Source organism: Peromyscus californicus, unplaced genomic scaffold (assembly GCF_007827085.1).
Source record: "Peromyscus californicus insignis strain IS unplaced genomic scaffold, ASM782708v3 Scaffold_5__1_contigs__length_169319896, whole genome shotgun sequence".
NCBI classification, from domain to species: domain Eukaryota; kingdom Metazoa; phylum Chordata; class Mammalia; order Rodentia; family Cricetidae; genus Peromyscus; species Peromyscus californicus.
The window spans coordinates 10,514,979-10,533,959 of NW_026294573.1; the positions used below are offsets into that span (position 1 = coordinate 10,514,979).

The 18,981-nt window shown below is 43.2% G+C and overlaps 1 protein-coding gene and 1 pseudogene across 1 annotated transcript; both read left to right on the top strand.

Annotated features, from left to right (window-relative positions):
* Window positions 1-4,261: 4,261 nt before the first annotated feature.
* On the top strand, window positions 4,262-6,337 carry LOC128097411 (crooked neck-like protein 1). Its single transcript, XM_052717905.1, has one exon. The coding sequence runs from the start codon at window positions 4,265-4,267 to the stop codon at window positions 6,335-6,337; it is 2,073 nt and encodes a 690-aa protein (XP_052573865.1). The 5' UTR covers window positions 4,262-4,264.
* A 10,382-nt stretch (window positions 6,338-16,719) lies between these two features.
* On the top strand, window positions 16,720-18,628 carry LOC128097413 (probable ATP-dependent RNA helicase DDX41; annotated as a pseudogene).
* Window positions 18,629-18,981: the final 353 nt, after the last annotated feature.

Genomic DNA, 18,981 nt, shown 5'->3' on the forward strand with positions numbered 1-18,981 from the left:
TCTCATGCAAAAGGGTTTTCTTGAAACCTATGGAAAAGTGTAATGCTCAGGGTGGTGGGGGAAATAATATCCAGCTCCTCAAGCCTTCCGAAGCAAGAAAAAGACAGATCACAGCTCAACAGTGAGAATGCTGTATGCCCAACACCAGTTCATAGTTCAAACAACTTACCGTTCAAGAAAGAAACATGTATCCATAAATTACAAATCTCCATGTAAGATGGACAACCAAAAGGCAGAGGCCAAACCAAGACAGAGGCATGGAGCCTGCCTCATCCAGTCCATTATGCTCCTTGTAATATCCTCTCTCTTTATCCCCTTCCCTGTGTCTATGGTCTCTCAGACACTGATTGTGCTGGGATGAAATCCCTACCATTTTCCAGTCTCTCTTCCTGTCCGAGGTTGGGTCTGCACTGTTGACCTTCATTAGAAAATGAGCCCCTGGTTCTCCATGTCGAAGCTTCACTCCCTCTAATCTGAACTAATGGAGCAGTCTTGTTTCCCAAGTGCATCCAAAATCCCTTGAGTACACATGTTCTGTGTCTCCAATGAGTCCCTTGCATCCCGGCTTTCATTTTTCAGAGCCCAGCTGTGGCCTCTCCTTATTGATTGCAAACAGGAGCATGGTTTGAACTTCAGGTTGTAGACACAGAATCCATGAAAATCCAGACACCTCTTACCAACAAAGTAAATCAGCTTGGGCTGCCTTATAGCCCCGAGTGTTTCCATGAGCTTAGAACAATGTGGCAGGTCTGTCTGGCAGGACGTCACCAATGTTATCATAGATCTCCACGGAGGCAGGGTACATCTCTAGGGTCTGATGTCTCAGGTCAGAAGGGTGCTGCCGCAGCTTCTTCAGGTTTCACAGGACAGGAAGTTCTTCACAAATTTGACCTAGGAGCCTTCGCAGGGAGGAGGACACTGATTTGGAAGTGTCTGTGATCATAGATCCCTTCAAGTCTAAGCTCAGCAGTGTAGCTGTCAGTCTTTCTTTCTGTCTTCCCAGAGTGAATGGCTTCAATGTAAAATAATGACACCCTCTCGACCTGTATTCCCCCTCTTCTGGGATGATTCACCGCAGGTTGGGTCTCACTAATGACATCTGGAGAGCAGACAGACACCATCCTGTCTTCCAGCCCGTATGTTGCAGAAATTGGGGTGGGCATCCCAGAAATGGAGCACTTGTAGTGTCCAGTTCTTGTGGGTTAAACAGAAAGATTCCGGTGTCTGGAACTAAATTTATAATCTGATTTGACCCCTGCCTTAGTTAGGGTTTCTCTTGCTGCAACAAAACACCATGACCAAAGAGCAAGTTGGGGAGGAAAAAGGTTTATTTGACTTACACTTCAGCATTACTGTTCATCACTGAAGGAAGTCAGCACAGGAAATCAAAACAGGGCAGCCTGATGACTGGCTTGCTTCACTGGGCTTGCTCAGCCTACCTTCATATAGAATTGAGGACCAGTAGCCCAGGGATGGCGCCATCCACCGTTGGGCTGAGCCCTCCCCCATTGATCACTAATTGAGAAAATGCCTTTCAGCTGGATCTCATTGGAAGCATTTCCTCAACTGAGGCTCCTTCCTCTCATGACTCTAACTTGTGTCAAGTTGACACACCAAACCAGCCTGTACAAGCCCACATCTCAAATTCCCTTCATTCCATTCTTTGAACCCAGTCTGTTTCCTTTTCTAGTGACTGGGGAAGGAAGAAGAGCCGCATCATATATTGACTGCATCTGTTTGTCATGCCTAGATTCCAGGGTCCCCCAAAGAACACCAAGGAGTCCGAATCCATAAGCAAAAGCAGAGAGCCTGGATTCATGCAAGCTGTAGATGGACCCTCCTTGTGTATGATACAGTGGTACTATCAGAGAGCGCCAATCTGGGCGGGACCACATTTTTGTTTTGTTTTGTTTTTTATCATATTAGAGGTTGGGGGTGATTTGATTTCCAAGGTTCAGGACCCTAATTGGCTGACAGTTGTCTAGGGGTTTAGGTATGTGCTGGGCATGTTTGGACCATCAGGTATTTATTTCCCCTTAGTTGTTGGTCCTCCCTAGTTGGGGTCAGCTTATTGCTTTTTCTGGGCACTGGGTAGTACCTGCCAGCAAGCCTATCATGGCAGCTGTGTCTGGGCCTCTAAGCATGTGTTCAAGCTTCACGATGTCTCAAGGACAAATCCTGCAGCTCCCCTTCCGACGACGACGAGTCACGTGCGGACTTGCCCAAGCTTGTGCAAGTGAGAACGAAAAGGATGAGACTAAATCTCAGCCAGTTAAAAGTTACTAGTGTAACAGCTGCTTGCTTAACCAATTATGTATGAGATGACCTAACTGTCCCTGAAACTCCCTTCCAAGGAGGTGCTTCAAAGGAACCTGCACACTCTACTCAGGGTCGACTTCACAGGCATGCTGGAATATTCATTAATACACGGTCTCGGCTTTTAGGTACCATTCGAGTCTGGGGTCCTAAAGACCATTTTGCCTTGCAAAGTTCAGTGGTCACCTTCCTGTGGGTCCTGCATGTCCAGTCGACACAACATTTTTTTTTTTTAAGCAGTCCAGGCAAGAACAGTTTCTTGCCCAAATGGCTATTTTGGCCAAGAAGAAGATAAACTCCACATGGAGTGTCTTTGACACCCATCCTCTCTTTGAAGTAAATTGGTGCTGACAGGAGCAGACATCTCACTGTCCAGAAAGTCCAAGGTTTTCAAACATTTTAAATGCCGTATTCTGTAGGTCTTTGAAGTGTTTGAAGGTTACCCACCTGATTGAATTATGTCCATGTATACCCAGAAAACTTCACATGCCTATAAGTTTGACTATCATAGAAGACTAATTATTCATCTGTACTTCTCAATTATCCATTACAATTTCAATGAGTTATGTAAACTTAATACCTTAAAAGAGAGCAGAAATATACATACAGTATAACAAAATTAACTTTAAATTTGTATCAATAAACTAAAATCTACAGCAGTGGAAAATATTTTACACTAGTTGTTGCTCTTTAAAAGCAGATTCAGCCGGGCGGTGGTGGCTCATGCCTTTAATCCCAGCACTCGGGAGGCAGAGGCAGGCGGATCTCTGTGAGTTAGAGGCCAGCCCGGTCTCCAAAGCGAGTTCCAGGAAAGGCGCAAAACTACACAGAGAAACCCTGTCTCGAAAAACCAAAAAAAAAAAAACAACAAACAAACAAACAAACAAATAAAAGCAGATTCATTAATCTACCCTTTCATCCAATCATATCTATATCCTATATTTCCGTATCATATCCCCCTTCTTTCTTTTTTAATTTTTCCCTTTTCTGTTGAATTAAAAAGGAATATTTTAACTTGTTTATTGCTTGTATATAGTGTATATAGTTATTGTATTTATTGTATATAGTTTTCCTTCTATTAGTTTTATCTGTTTAAATTATTATTTTATTTTCATTAGACAAAAACTGGGGAAATGTGGTGATACTCTGTTTGTGCTGAAATGTGGCGATGTTTTATTTGTACGTTAATAAATAAGGCATGCCTGGAGATCAAGGGAAGAAAGGCCAGCCACTTTTAAGTAAACACAGAAGTCAAGCAGTGGTAGCACACGCCCTTAATCCGATCACATGTCAGGCAGAGTCTCTGTGGGTTCAAGGCCAAGTGTAGTGAGACACGCCTTTAATCCCAGTACCAACCCTAGAGACCTGGAGGTCTGTGCAGACAGGCGGTGACAAGGAAGTGAGGTAGCTGGGCTAAGGGCCAATGAGAGGGCAGAACAGCGAGGCAATCAAAACCCAGGCAATAAAAACCTAGGTAGACGGGAAGTCAGGGCCTTTTGGAAGGTGCAGAGCTGGTGAGGTAAGGTAGCTCTGGTGGCTCCCCGTATTTCCCTGACCTCTAAGGCTCTCACCCCTATATTTGGCTCTGTGTTTCTTAATTAATAAGACCGTTTAGAAATTCGTTTACAGGGCCAGGTGTGACTCTAAGCTCCTGGACAGCGTCTTCTCTGGTTCCTCTGAAGCTTTTATAACCCATTACTACTCACCAGGCTGGTCTCAAACTCAGAGATCCTCCTGCCTCTGCCTCCCGAGTGCTGGGATTAAAGGCGTGTGCCTCTGTTGGGGGATCTAGTTGGTCCCGGGCCGGCTCTCTGGTGTCGGCTGGTTTTGGAAGCCCATTTCTGAGGTCCAGGTGTGTGTGTGTGTGTGTGTGTGTGTGTGTGTGTGTGTGTGTGTGTGTGTGTGTGTGTGTTTGTGTCGGGGCTACTCCGGTTCAGCGGCCGCAGACATGGCGTCCTCTACCGTGGCCGGGAAACAGAGGATTCCCAAAGTGGCCAAGGTGAAAAACAAAGCGCCAGCTGAGGTGCAGCTAACTGCAGAGCAGCTCTTAAGAGAGGCTAAAGAGAGAGAACTCGAGCTCCTTCCACCCCCGCCTCAGCAGAAGATCACAGATGAAGAGGAGCTCAATGATTACAAACTTCGGAAGAGGAAGACTTTTGAAGATAACATAAGAAAAAATAGGACTGTGATTAGTAACTGGATCAAGTACGCTCAGTGGGAAGAAAGTGTAAAGGAAATCCAAAGGGCTCGGTCCATATACGAGCGTGCCTTGGATGTAGACTATCGGAATGTTACACTCTGGCTGAAATACGCCGAGATGGAAATGAAGAACCGCCAGGTCAACCATGCCCGAAATATCTGGGACCGAGCCCTAACAACTCTGCCCCGAGTCAGTCAGTTCTGGTACAAGTCCACGTACATGGAGGAGATGTTGGGCAATGTCGCCGGTGCCCGTCAAGTGTTTGAGCGCTGGATGGAATGGCGGCCTGAGGAGCAGGCCTGGCACTCCTACATCAACTTCGAGCTGAGACACAAAGAGGTGGAGCGGGCCCGGACCCTTTACGAACGCTTTGTGCTCGTGCACCCTGCTGTGAAGAACTGGGTCAAGTATGCCCGATTCGAAGAGAAGCATGCTTATTTTGCCCATGCGCGGAAAGTCTACGAGAGAGCAGTGGAGTTCTTTGGAGAGGAGCAGATGGACGCACACCTGTATGCGGCCTTTGCTAAATTTGAGGAAAATCGGAAAGAATTGGAAAGGGTACGAGTTATCTACAGATATGCCCTGGATAGAATTTCAAAACAAGGGGCGCAAGAACTCTTGAAAAACTATACCATCTTTGAGAAGAAGTTTGGTGACCGGAGGGCTGCTGAAGATCTCATCGTGAGCAAACGGAGATGCCAATATGAAGAAGAGGTGAAGGCTGATCCGTACAATTACGATGCCTGGTTTGATTACTTGCGCCTGGAGGAAAGTGAGGCGGAGGCCGACACAGTGCGGGAAGTCTATGAGAGGGCCATTGCCAACGTGCCGCCCATCCAGGAGAAGAGGCACTGGAAGCGCTACATCTATCTCTGGATCAACTACGCGTTCTATGAAGAGCTGGAAGCCAAGGATCCTGAGAGGACAAGGCAGGTCTATCAAGCGTCTTTGGCACTAATTCCTCACAAAAAGTTCACATTTGCCAAAATGTGGTTATATTATGCACAGTTTGAAATACGACACAAAAATCTGACACTGGCCAGAAGAGCTTTGGGGACTTCCATAGGCAAATGTCCAAAGAACAAGTTATTCAAAGGGTATATAGAACTGGAACTACAGCTTCGAGAATTTGACAGATGCCGCAAGCTTTATGAGAAGTTCTTGGAATTTGGACCTGAAAATTGTACCTCATGGATTAAGTTTGCAGAATTAGAGACAATCCTCGGTGATAGCGATAGAGCCCGGGCCATCTACGAATTAGCCATCAGCCAGCCAAGCTTAGACATGCCAGAGGTACTTTGGAAATCATATATCGATTTTGAGATGGAGCAGGAAGAACCTGAAAGAGCACGAAACCTTTACCGACAATTGCTTCAGCGAACACAGCATGTCAAGGTATGGATCAGTTTGGCTCAGTCTGAGTTATCCTCAGGGGCAGAAGCAAGTGTGACTACATGCAGACAGATTTACCAAGAGGCGAACAAAGCCATGAGAAACCGTGAAGAGAAAGAAGAGAGACTTACGTTGCTGGAATCCTGGCGAGGTTTTGAAGATGAATTTGGAACAGTATCAGACAAGGAAAGAGTAGACAAACTCATGCCAGAAAGGGTCAAGAAGAGGAGGAAGGTCCAGGCCGAAGATGGGTCTGACGCCGGCTGGGAAGAATACCATGATTACATCTTTCCAGAGGAGGCTGCCAACCAGCCTAACCTCAAGTTTCTGGCAATGGCCAAGCTTTGGAAGAAACGGCAACAAGAAAAAGAAGCTGCCCAACAGGATCCAGATAAGGACGTTGGTGAGAGTGAATCCTCATCTTTTTAAATGTTGGAACTTTTTTTTTTTTAATAGAAATGAATAGTTTAGAACTTTGATTTCTGAACTTTTTTATATAATTACACAGTAAGGAGTGATCTTTGATAGCTACCTTTCTAATTATTTTTTAAAACACTCTTGGGTTAAATGTCGATAGAACACCATAGATTCTTGTGTTCACCCCTCCTGCTCCTACCCGATATGAAAATGAGTTTTATATGGCCTGTGTACTCACATGCCCATCAGTGTATGACAGATAATTTATAAGCCCTGACATTCCCCTACAATGAGACAATGTTTAGACCTAAAAGTGAAGTGATGATACACACTGGTACATGGATAAACTCTGATAAGGTTATAGAAAGCGAGAGAAACAGATTGACCAAGTTGTGCATTGTGATTCCATGTACAGTAACTGTCCAGAACAGGCAGATCCCAAGAGAGTGGATTATGCTTGTCAGGCCTGGGGAGAGAGGGGAGAGGGAATGAGTGCTTCTAGGAAGATCCCTTTGCTTCTGGGAAGATGACGATATTCTACAACTATCGTGAATGTACAAGATGTTGCTGACGGTTTACGTTTAAAATGCTATGTGGTTATCTTGTATTTTAAAAATAAATTTTATCATATTAATACAATGGCCTGTGTAGTCTATGCTCACTCCTTTGGCTTCTGTGGATTTTCCAGACACTGGGTTTGTTTCCTTCTTTTTTGACTTTTGATTTTAGGTTTGACCATGGAGCCCTGGCTAAGGTGGAATTCTAGATCCTCCTAGCTGAGGAGTGTTGGTGGTGCTCTCCTAAGTCTAGCTCCACCCAGACATTCTGACACATGTTCCCCCAGTCAGGTCCTGTAGTTCCCACACTGTCTGAGATTAGAGAGGAGCTCCCAGCATTCAGACGATTCTTATTCAGTACTTCAAACACCAGCTTGGCTTCCGTCTCGGGATCTTTCTTTCCATCCTTTCTTTGGGTACCATTCCATGGTGGTAAGGACAGCATCAAGGGCTTCTGATGTGCTAGGCAAGAGATTTCCTGCCACATGTGGTAGCACATATCATTAATTTCAGCAGCCCAGGGGCACAGTACTTAGATGTCTTGTGGTCGAGGTCATTGTAATCTGCATAAAGGCTACCATGTCATACAAACAAACAAAAGAACACACACACAAACAAACAAAACAAAAGAGAACTTCCACTTCTTCAGAGACAGTCAGAAAAGCTCACTTTTATTCCTTAGCATCCTTCACCCTGAGATACAGATTGGACTTTCTTCCCACGCCTGTGGGAAGAGGTAAAGGTTCCTTTAGCCATTGCTCCATTAAATCTATATTCTGTAGGTCTTTGAGGTGTTTGAATATTACCTACCTAATTGAATTATGTCTATGTATATCCAGAAAAATTAACATGACTATCATAGAAGACTAATTATTATCTGTATTTCTCAATTATTCATTACCATTTAAATGAGTTACATAAACATAATACCTTAAAAGTGAGTAGAAATATACACACAACAAAATTAACTTTAAATTTGTATGGATAAACTAAAATCTATAGCAATGTAAAATATTTTACACAAATTGTTGGTCTTTCAAAGTAGATTCATAATCTCCCCTTTCATCCTATCATATCTATAGCCTATATTTTCATATCATATCCCCTCTTTTTAAAGTTTTCCCCTTTTCTGTTTAATTAAAAAGAAAAATTTAACTTGTTTATTGCTTGTATTTTATAGAGTTATTCTACTTATTGTATATAGTTTTTATATCAGTTATGACATTTTTTATTATTTTTTATTTTAATTAGACAAAAATGGGGATGTGTGGTGATATTTTATTGTGCTAAAATGTGGTAAATTGATGTTTATGTTAATAAATAATGCATGCCTGGAGATCTGTGGGGCGTTTACCTCCCCCCCACAGTTCCCCAGAGTTTTCTTGAGTGCGAGCAGCAGGAAGTATTAGATAGAAGGATTCATTGAGGAGATAAACAGAAAATAAAGGATAGCCTCTAGAGGGCCTTGAACCTTTTCCAACGGGCCTCAACTGTCTCTGCCCCAGGGTTTTTATAGAGATGCCAAGGGGTGGAGCAAAAGACCTCCTCCCCCAACACAGTCAAGTGCAGACCATCTCAGACACCTGCACTCAGGCCCATGGTCCTAATCATCCTCTATGCAGACCTGCTGGGTAAAGCCACGAGGAACCCGAGAACGGGCTCCCACAGTTCCCCTTTCTTAATATATAAAAAATAACTAATTATTGATGGCTTACAGCAATCTCCATAGCTGTTACACCTCCCAACATGGGAGTAGAAGATGATAAAGATGGCATTTCTCTGCTCAACCACACCATAAGAGCACTTGTTCAGCTATGTTCATATCAGCATTGTTTGTAATAGCCAGAACATGGAAACAACCCAGATGCCCTTCAACTGAAGAATGGATAAACAAAATGTGGTACATATACACAATGGAATACTACTCAGCAGAGAAAAACAATGGCATCATGAGGTTTGCAGACAAATGGATGGATCTAGAAAAAATCATCCTGAGTGAGGTAACCCAGACTCAGAAAGACAAACATGGTATGTACTCACTCATAGCAGGATACTAGACATGAAACAAGGATGACTTGTCTGCTACTCACATCACCAGGGAGGCTACCTGGAAAACAGGACCCCAAGAAAGACACAGGGATCGCCCAATGACAGAGAAATGGAATGAGATCTACATGAACAGCCTGGACATGAGTGGGGGTAATGAAAGGCGAGGGTTGAGGGAAAGAGAGCTTGGGGGAGCGGGAGATCCCAGCTGGATCAACAACAGAGAGGGAGAACAAGGAATAGGAGACCATGGTAAATGAAGACCACATGAGAATAGGAAGAAGCAAAGTGCTAGAGAGGCCCACAGAAATCCACAAAGATACCCCCACAACAGACTGCTGGCAGTGGTCGAGAGACAGCCCGAACTGACCTACTCTGGTGATGGGATGGCCAAACACCCTAATTGTTGTGCTAGAAACCTCATCCAACTACTGAGGGATCTGGATGCAGAGATCCATGACTAGGCCCCGGGTGGATCTCTGGGAGTCCAATTAGCGAGAATGAGGAGGGTTTATATGAGCGAGAATTGTTGAGACCAAGGTTGGATAAAGCACAGGGACAAATAGCCAAATGAATGGAAACACATGAACTATGAACCAATGGCTGAGGGGTCCCCACTGGATCAGGCCCTCTGAATGGGTGAGACAGTTGATTGGCTTGATCTGTTTGGGAGGCATCCAGGCAGTGGGACCAGATCTTGTGCTCATTGCATGAGTTGGCTGTTTGAAACCTGGGGCCTATGCAGGATTGTTTGGCTCGGCCTGGAAGGAGGGGACTAGACCTACCTGGACTGAGTCTACCAGGTTGACCTCAGTCTGTGGGGAAGGCTTTGCCCTGGAGGAGATGGGAATGGGGGGAGGGTTGGGGGGAAGGTGAGGGGGACGGGATGGGGGAGAACAAGGGAATCCGTGGCTGATATGTAGAACTGAATTGTATTGCAAAATAAATTAAAAAAAAAAAAAGATGGCATTTCTCTTTTGAATTAGATCCAAGGTGACTACAGCAGTCTTAGCTGCCTCAAGCCCTTTCTAAACTTAAAACTCTTAAGTTGACTACAAACTTAAAGAATCCCTTAGCTTCATCATTACCATTAACAGATTAACATAAATATTGCTATACATAGTCACAATTCTCTCAATCTTACAATACAAAGCAAACTCTTAACAGAACCATTTGAATTAGCATATATGGTGCTATATATAGTTAACAATTTTCTCTGTCTTACAACTTTAACTCAATCATTTGAATTTTCTTACTAACAGAACATAGGAAAAACTTCAATGTATTCACATCAAACTTAAATATTTCCTTAACTCCACAAAACCAGGGTTCATTAATATCAATAGGTTTCTGCAAACATAATTCAATCTCATAACTCCTCCTTTTCTTTATAATTTTTTAAACAAAATCTCAAACCTAGTTAGAGGAACCCAAACTTATATAATTCCTACAAACCCATGTTGAAAAGCAATCTTGTCAATCTAACCATTAACACTTTAAAAACTTAGCAAAACATCCAAAAGCAGTTTCTTAATAAAACTCTTTACACACTTTAAAAGTAGTGTCTTAGTATACCCCATTTGCATTTCTTACTAACAAAACATGACATTAATCCAAACAATTTTTGAAATTAAATAGACTAAGGAATATTAATTCTCCCTTTTATAATTTTTAAGCAAAATCTCAAGCCTAGTTATAAAACCCAAACTTCTGTTTAAAGAGTTCCATTTCTAACACAAAACCAGGTCCATAAGTAATTCCATTTTTACATAAACAGTTCCACAAAACAATTCATGAATCACCAGTTAATAAAGCACATATGTATACACAAAATTGCATCTTGATTCTAGGTAGAAATAAATTTCTTCATTTAAACAGTTCCATTTTTAACCCAATTCCAGCAGACAGTTCCTAGGTCATTACTATGAATAAACTCAAAATTGTCCCATTGCAATGAACTCTCAGTGTTTATTTCATTTCTTAAGTTTTAAAATTCAAATGATAAATTCTGGTACTAGCCTTCCAAATATGAGAAATCCATAACCAAAATATTTTTGTAATTTTATCTCATTTTAAGTTCAAAAAGTTCAAACAAGAAATAAATTCTGGTATCAGGCTTTCACTTCCAAATATGAAGAGACATTTTTTTCAACCAAAACTTTTTGCAGTTAACAATTTTTGTTCAAACAAGCATCTCTGAACTTTTATTCTCAAGCCAGAGACCTTTTTAGGTACAGTAGTATTCTAAACCGCACCGTTTTTGATGTTAGCTCAGGTTTTTCCATGTTGCGTCAATTTTCCATGGATCTCAACTGCGGATGCCTTGTTGTGCTGGTTCTGGCGTCTGCCATTCTTAGCTTCCTAGCGGCTTCTGGAGCTTTTGAAACCATTCAGACTGCCTACTTTGCAGTCTACTGGAACACTAATCTTCTGTGTCTTGGGTTCTTTCACCATATACATTAAGAATAGATTCACACTTAACATTTACCCTTTTTTTTTTTTTTGGGTTTTCCGAGACAGAGTTTCTCTGTGTAGCTTTGCGCCTTTCCTGGAACTCACTTGGTAGTCCAGGCTGGCCTTGAACTCACAGAGATCCACCTGCCTCTGCCTCCCGAGTGCTGGGATTAAAGGCGTGCGCCACCACCGCCCGGCTCTTTTTTTTTTTTTTTTTACAAATTCACATATAACATTAACATCTACTTATTTATACTCTTTAAGGGAACTATAGAACTACTTTAGCAAATATATTTCTTATTCTTACATACTTCTTATCTTGTTTCTTATTTAAACTTACATTTACAACTAGTATCTTTACTCCTTATAAGCTTATTACTACATGTCTTAAGACTACCTTAGATACTTCTTGCAAGCTTATATTCTTAAAGGAACTCTGTAGATCTATTTTACAAACTTATATAGGGCTACCATTAGCATATATCTAATTTAGCAAACACCTAAAGATTTCTTAACACAGATCTAACAAAACAGAATTTTTACAAACTCACATATCTTATTTTCATCTTTTTCTACTTCTTACTCTTAATTATTATCACTATCTATTAGAAAGATTCTCTTAACTAGACAGGAAGTACGTACATCATTTCTAAAGTTTAGATTTTATAGTCAGCTTTGTTATAAAGCACTGGGAATTTAGTGAGTGTTGTTGTTATAGATTTGTGATAGTTGTTGCTAGGGGACTGTAACCTTTCCAGGATGAAGCCACACTCCAAAGTTGCCAGTTCTCTCAGCCGTTCTGGACCGGCAGAGATGCACTGTCAGCGGTAGACAGTTTTTAACTAGAGGCTGTCCCTTCCACCAAATTCATAGTACTTCCCCTAAGTGCTTCAATTCAGACAAGTGTTTCTATTACAGCAGTACTTTTGGTTTGTTCTACCGAAAAGCTTCACTTCACGCTGAGGGTGAAATTACCATATTTAGTGGCTGTAAAGCTCTTCACCAAATACTGCACAGCTATTAGGTGATATAAAGTATTTTTCTAAAGGAGCTAGTAAAGCCACAAGTGGCACAGCTCCGAACTGTATTTAGTATTTTCACTTCATTAGCTTTAACTCCTGATGTTATTAGCAGCTGTAATATTTAGCATTGTTTTTATAAGGAACTTTCAGGTGAAGCAACTCTTTTGTAAGACAGCTAGATTTTCTGAAGTTTGTTTCCCATCTATAAAGCAGTCATTTCTTTTTGAATGCCTGTTTCTTATCCCCTTAATTAGATTTGCAAAAGAATCACTCATTGCAGGCTGTTTGTTCAAGAGGTAAATAATTTTTAATTTCACATAGGTTTCTTCATATCTAAGACAATGTTCAGTGTATAAACTGCTCTCTCTTGCTTTCTTAAGGATTTTAAAGTGGCTTGTTTGCTCTCAAAGGTAGCTTTTTGTTATCCAACTACCGTAAAAACTTTGCACAGCTATTAGGGTCAATAAGGCATTTTACCAAAGGAGCCCCAAACCGCAAAGCACCTAGTTCCGTATCCTTTCAATTTTTCATTGGAACTGACACTTAAACTATTAAATGATTTTCCTCCTTATTCTTTTAAAAGCTGTATTTTAAGTTTACCATGAATGTATTTTCGAGCTGACAAAAGTGTTTCAGGGCAATGTCGCCATCTTTAGCGGAAAAACTACCTTTCCCAGAATGCATTTCCCATATATCAGTCCAAATAATATCAGTCCCTTATATCATTTCCCTTATATCAGTCATTTCCCATAGTTCTTTTGGGAACCAGAGTCAACTGGTTCTCTTTTACCAGACTTGCTTACAAATTCTTGCCCGGGAGGTTTGAACAAAATTTTTTGCTTTTGCAACAGGAGATTTGAACAAGCATTTTACATTTTCAGCTATGGCACATTGGGAGATTTCTATTCTCTCCTCAGCTGGCTTTAACAGGTGTCTCTCCTTCATTTGACACTGGCCCCCAAATCAGAACTGCACCTGCCTCGTTAGCCGGCATTGAGGTGGGCAATTTCTGATAGCAACTTTCCTAGGGGCTTGTGTTTGCCTTAGCCAGTCAGTGAAAAACAAGATCACATACAACAGCTTTTCCATAGCTCCTTCAGATAGATTTTCTCCCACTGATTTTATTTCTCAACATGCTTGTTCCCCCCCCCCCCCCCCCCCCCCCCCCCCCCCCCCCCCCCCGCCCCAGATGCAGAGCTTCAGGTATCTGTCTGCGGCTCTGTACCTCCGCTAGCTGCCTTTGGAGGTAGGGGCTTTTTTTTCTCCCCCTGAATCTGCCTCAAATTCTAGCAGCTTTTTCCGGTCACGCATTTTCTGTGGAGGATTATGTCCCTTCTCTGTATCTTCAGAGTCTTTCTCCCAGACAGTTCCCAGTTTGGTCTCAATTTATCCCCTCTACCCCAGAAACATTTCCCAATGTCACAGTGACAGCTTTTTTGCTTCTGAAGGTAGGGGCTTTAGTCCATTTCTGTTTTCAGGGTCTGTGTGGTTTGCGTACAGATTGAAAATCCAACAAGGGAGGTTTTTGTCATCTCTAAACTCCCATTAAGACAGGTGCTTTGCCTCATCAGGCCTTCACCTGGCCCAGTCCCCCAGTGGGTTGCATTTGCTTGTCTGGGTGCTAAAGGACAGAGCTTATGCCAGAGGCAATCACCCCTCAGGGCTACACTCCCTCATCTCATCGGGAGCCAGTTGAAACAAAGCTTTTCTCAAAGAGCTGCTTTCTCTGACAGAAAAGAAAACTTTACTCCTGGATAGTTCTGTTCTGCCCTCCCTGGCTGGGCTCTTTCCCCAAACAGCTTGCTGACTCAGCAGCACAACTGCTTCACAGTTCAGCTTTTCTGTTTTCCCAGAAAGGTCCTTAACTCTGATAGGAAAGTTTTTCTCAGATTTCTTTTTGCAGTGGTGGTCCTATCAACCCGGGACTTGTAGGAAAGTGGATAACTGTGCCGTTCCCACCGGCTTTAGCTTTGTGTGTTCATTAGCAATCTTTCCCTGGGTCCTGCACCTTCCTGCCTCAGCTCTGTGCTCCAGGAAGTTTACAACTGCAGGAACCCTAGTATCCCCAAAATGCATTTCAACTCAGACACTGGCCAGTTACCTGTGGCTTTTTTGGTCAGAAGTGAGGATACAAAGCTAACAGTTTGCATAGCTTCAGGGGATCTTTGCATTAGGACGATTAGGAGCACCTTTTCATAGCTCACTCAGAAACAAAACCCTTGATGCCTCAGCTCAGCTGGAACTGAAAAGCTTGGCTTTTTTGCTTTTCTCAGGTAGTTTCCTGCCCTTTTGGGCTCTCTGTTGCTCTGTACCCACACTCTCCCAAGCGTTTCCCTCAGGGTACTCTGACTCACTGTCTTTTACCAGCTGGAAGAGACAGAGCTTAGAAGAGGTTTTTAGGAACTTGTCCCTGCCTCCTGCATTGTAGGGAGAGATTTTTAAAGCTTGAAAGAACTTAGAGAGGTTTTGCTGTCTTAAGAGGTTTGTTGTTTTCCCTTAGAGCTAATCACAGGTGGTCCCCATACTAATATCTTCAGGCGATTCTAATTTTTGTCCTTCTGAGAGAGAAAGTTAAAGGCTTTAGTTTTTAAGTCTAGAGAGCTTTTGAGAAAGATTAAAGCTTTTTAGAGAGATTTTCCCCCACAAATTTTCCAAGAAAAGCTTTATAGTTTAAGATTTTCTTCCCCCAGAAGAAAGACCAACTTTTCCCAAAACTTCCCAACTTTAAACTTTGACTTCTTACACCCCCATTTTTGCCTCAGGGAGAAAACATTTTCTCCTGCCACTTGGACTTAGCATTTCAGTTGTCCCCAGGTCAAAAGCTTCCATAGGAAACTTTTTCTTCCCCATTAAGCTCAAAGAGCTTTTTTTACTACCCGTAAAGCCCAAAGAAAGATTTTTTCCCCCAGTTTGCATTCAAAGCCCCCAAAGTTAGAAAATTGAAGAGTTTTTCTGTCTAGTTGCCTTACTTATTTTTTCCTACACAATCTTACACTTCTAAGTTTTTCCTGCAGTATATTACTATCCTATACCTTATACTTATTTTTCACAGATAGAAATTGAGAAAGGGATAGAAGATAGAAAATTTTGACAGAAGAGAATTTTGCTGCAGCATCAGACATCCTTCCAGTCTGCTTTCCTTTTCTCTCGAGGATAAAACCCCTGCCTCTTAATAATATATATATAAAATATATATTTTCCGTAACACTAGCATGCCTTTCCATTGGCAGGGCTGACTCACACTTTCGCCAAAAGCTCTGTAATAAAACTATTATTTTCTTTATCTTTAGTCCCTATTACTTTGCTTTAGTCCCTGTTCATTTGTCTTTAGTCCCCCTTTTTTTTTCTTTAGTCCCTTTTTTTTCTTTTTTTCTTTAGTCCCTATTCATAGCGCCTTTCTGTGGCACATTTACCCACCACTCCCACAGTTCCCCAGAGTTTTCTTGAGTGTGAGCAGCAGGAAATATTAGAAGGATTTATTTTGGAGAATCTTGCGGAGATAAACAGATAGAAAATAAAGGATAGCCTCGAGAGGGCCTGGAACCTTTTCCAATGGGCCCCGACTGTCTCTGCCCCCAGGGTTTTTATAGAGATGCCAAGGGGTGGAGCAAAAGACCTCCTCCCCCAACACAGCCAAGTGCAGGCCATCTCAGACACCTGCACTCAGGCCCATGGTCCTAATCATCCTCTATGCGGACCTGCTGGGTAAAGCCACGAGGAACCCGAGAACAGGCTCCAAAAGAGATCCAGGGGGAAAAGGCCAGTCATTTCATTCTATTTTCTTTTATTTTTGGTTTTTTGAGACAGTGTTTCTCTGTGTAGCTTTGCCACTTTCCTGGAACTCACTCTGTAGTCCAGGCTGGCCTTGGACTCACAGACATCCTCCTGCCTCTGCCTCCTAAGTGCTGGGATTAAAGGTGTGTACCACCACCACCCAGCAAGCCCAGCCATTTTTAAGTAAACATAGAAGTCAGACAGTGGTAGCACACGCCATTAATTCCATCACATGTCAGGCAGAGTCTCTGTGTCTTCAACCACACACTAGGCAACAGCCATGCGGGTGATACACACCTTTAATCCCAGTACCAACCATAGAAACCTGGACGTCGGTACAGGCTGGACTAAGAGCCAATGAGACTGCAGAACAGCGAGGCTATAAAACGCTGAGCAGACAGGAAGTCAGGGCATTTTGGAAGGTGCAGAGCTGGTGAGGTAAGGTAGCTGGTGGCTATCCCTATTTCCCTGATCTCTAAGGCTCTCACCCATATATTTGGCTCTGTGTTTCTTATTTAATAAGACCCATAAGAAATTCATTTGCAGGGCCAGGTGTGACTCTAAGCTCCTGAACAGTGTCTTCACTGGCTCCTCTGAAGCTTTTATAACACAGGCTGGCCTCAAACTCAGAGATCCTCCTGACTCTGCCTCCTAAATGCTGGGATTAAAGGTGTGTGCCCCCACCACCAGAGAGATTTTATTTAGGGGTTGGATCTGATCTTGGGAAGGTTTGTCAAAAATGTCAAAAGGTGGAGACGCTGTTTTTCTGCCCTGGCATTGAGCATGTGCACAACCAACAATGGAGGAGTCTAAACCCCAGCAAAAGCGGGCTGGACTGGAGAAGGCGGCCCCGGGAAGCAACAGCTCTGAGGAGGATGACTACTTACCCTGTGTGCCCTTGCATTAGCACCGGCAACCTCTGCTCCAGAAGCTGCTGCAGTGAAGACACAAGGGAGCTGAGGAGGTAGAGCAGCAGGACAGTGGCAGTGAGCCCCAAGGAGATGAGGACAACATCCCGCTGGACCCTCACTCCAACGTCAGCCTCCGGGATCAGCAGCAGCACCTCAAAGACAAGGCTGAATCGTGCAAGGAGTCGGCCAAGGAAAAGCAACTGAAAGAAGAAGAAAAGATTCTGGAGGGTGTGGCTAAAGGCTAAGCTTGATGTCAGTGAAGGAAATGGCCAAAGGCATCATGTATGGCGATCCCATCAAAACCAGTTGGACACCCCCACGTTATGTCCTGAGCATATCTGAAGAGCGTCAGGACCAAGTGCAAAAAGTACCACATCCTGGTAGAAGGAGATGGTATCCCACCACCCATCAAGAGATTCAAGGAAATGAAGTTTCCTGCCGCCATCCTTCAAAGACTGAAAAGAAAAAAAAAGGGCATCCTTCACTCAACACCCATTCAGATCCAGGGCATCCCTACCATTCTGTCCCGTAGGGACATGATTGGCATTGCATTCACGGGGTCAGGCAAGACACTGGTGTTCACACTGACCGTCATCACGTTCTGCCTGGAACAAGAGAAGCAGTTGCCTTTCTCCAAGCTTGAAGGGCCCTATGGACTCATCATCTGCCCCTTGGAGAGCTGGCCCAGCAGACCTATGGCATTCTGGAGTGTTATTGCCATCTGCTGCAGGAGGACAGCTCACCCCTACTGCACTGTGCTCTCTGCATTGGGGGAATGTCAGTGAAAGAGCAGATGGAGACCATCCGACATGGTGTGCACCTCAAAAGACACCTCAAAGATGCATAGCCATCTATGATTTTGCATTCTCAAAATCACAAAAGAAAAAACTGAAAATGTCTGCTTCAGGTCTTCTGTAAATTTTTATTTTATTTTTTAGAAAGGGACTCTCCTTGGCAGTACTGGCCTGGCCTCCATCTCAGAGATCCTTCTGCTTCTGCCTCCCAAGGACTGAGATTAAAGGCCATCATCACACCTTGGCAGTTGGTAATCAGATGGTAGCCACACCTGGATGCCTCATGGATTTGCTGCAGAAGAAAATGGTCAGTTTGGACATCTGTCGCTACCTGGCCCTAGATGAGGCTGACGGCATTGAGGGTGACATCCGGACCATCTTCTCCTACTTCAAGGGCCAGCGGCAGACTCTGCTCTTCAGTGCCACCATTCCATGCCCAAGAAGATTCAGAACTTGCTAAGAGTGCCCTGGTAAAGCCTGTCACCATCAATGCTATGTCCAGTGTGGGGTTGGGGGTGGGGTGGAGCTATGGTCTTGAAAGTTCAGCATGTCCAGAAACCAAGTCCCTGGGAGGCTTACAACTTGGAAGTCTGAACTTTGTTTTCTTAGATAGAAGAGGTTTCACTTTATAATCCACATGAAACTCACTATGTAGTTCAGGCAAGTCTCAAACTCAAGAAAATCCTCCTGCTCAGCCTCATGAACTGGTATTACAGACAAGCAGCACCAGCTAAGGTGTAAACTTTTAAATTTATAGAAAACTAGCTGGGAGATGATGGCACACACCTTCAATCCCAGCACTGGGGAGGCTGAGGCAGACAGATCTCTGTGAGTTCAAGGACAGCCTAGTCTACAGAGTGAGTTCCAGAACAGGCTCCAATGCTACAGAGAAACCCTGTCTCGAAGAAAAAAATGTACAGAAAACTGCCAAGGTGTGATGATGGCCTTTAATCTCAGTCCTTGGGAGGCAGAAGCAGAAGGATCTCTGAGATGGAGGCCAGGCCAGTACTGCCAAGGAGAGTCCCTTTCTAAAAAATAAAATAAAAATTTACAGAAGACCTGAAGCAGACATTTTCAGTTTTTTCTTTTGTGATTTTG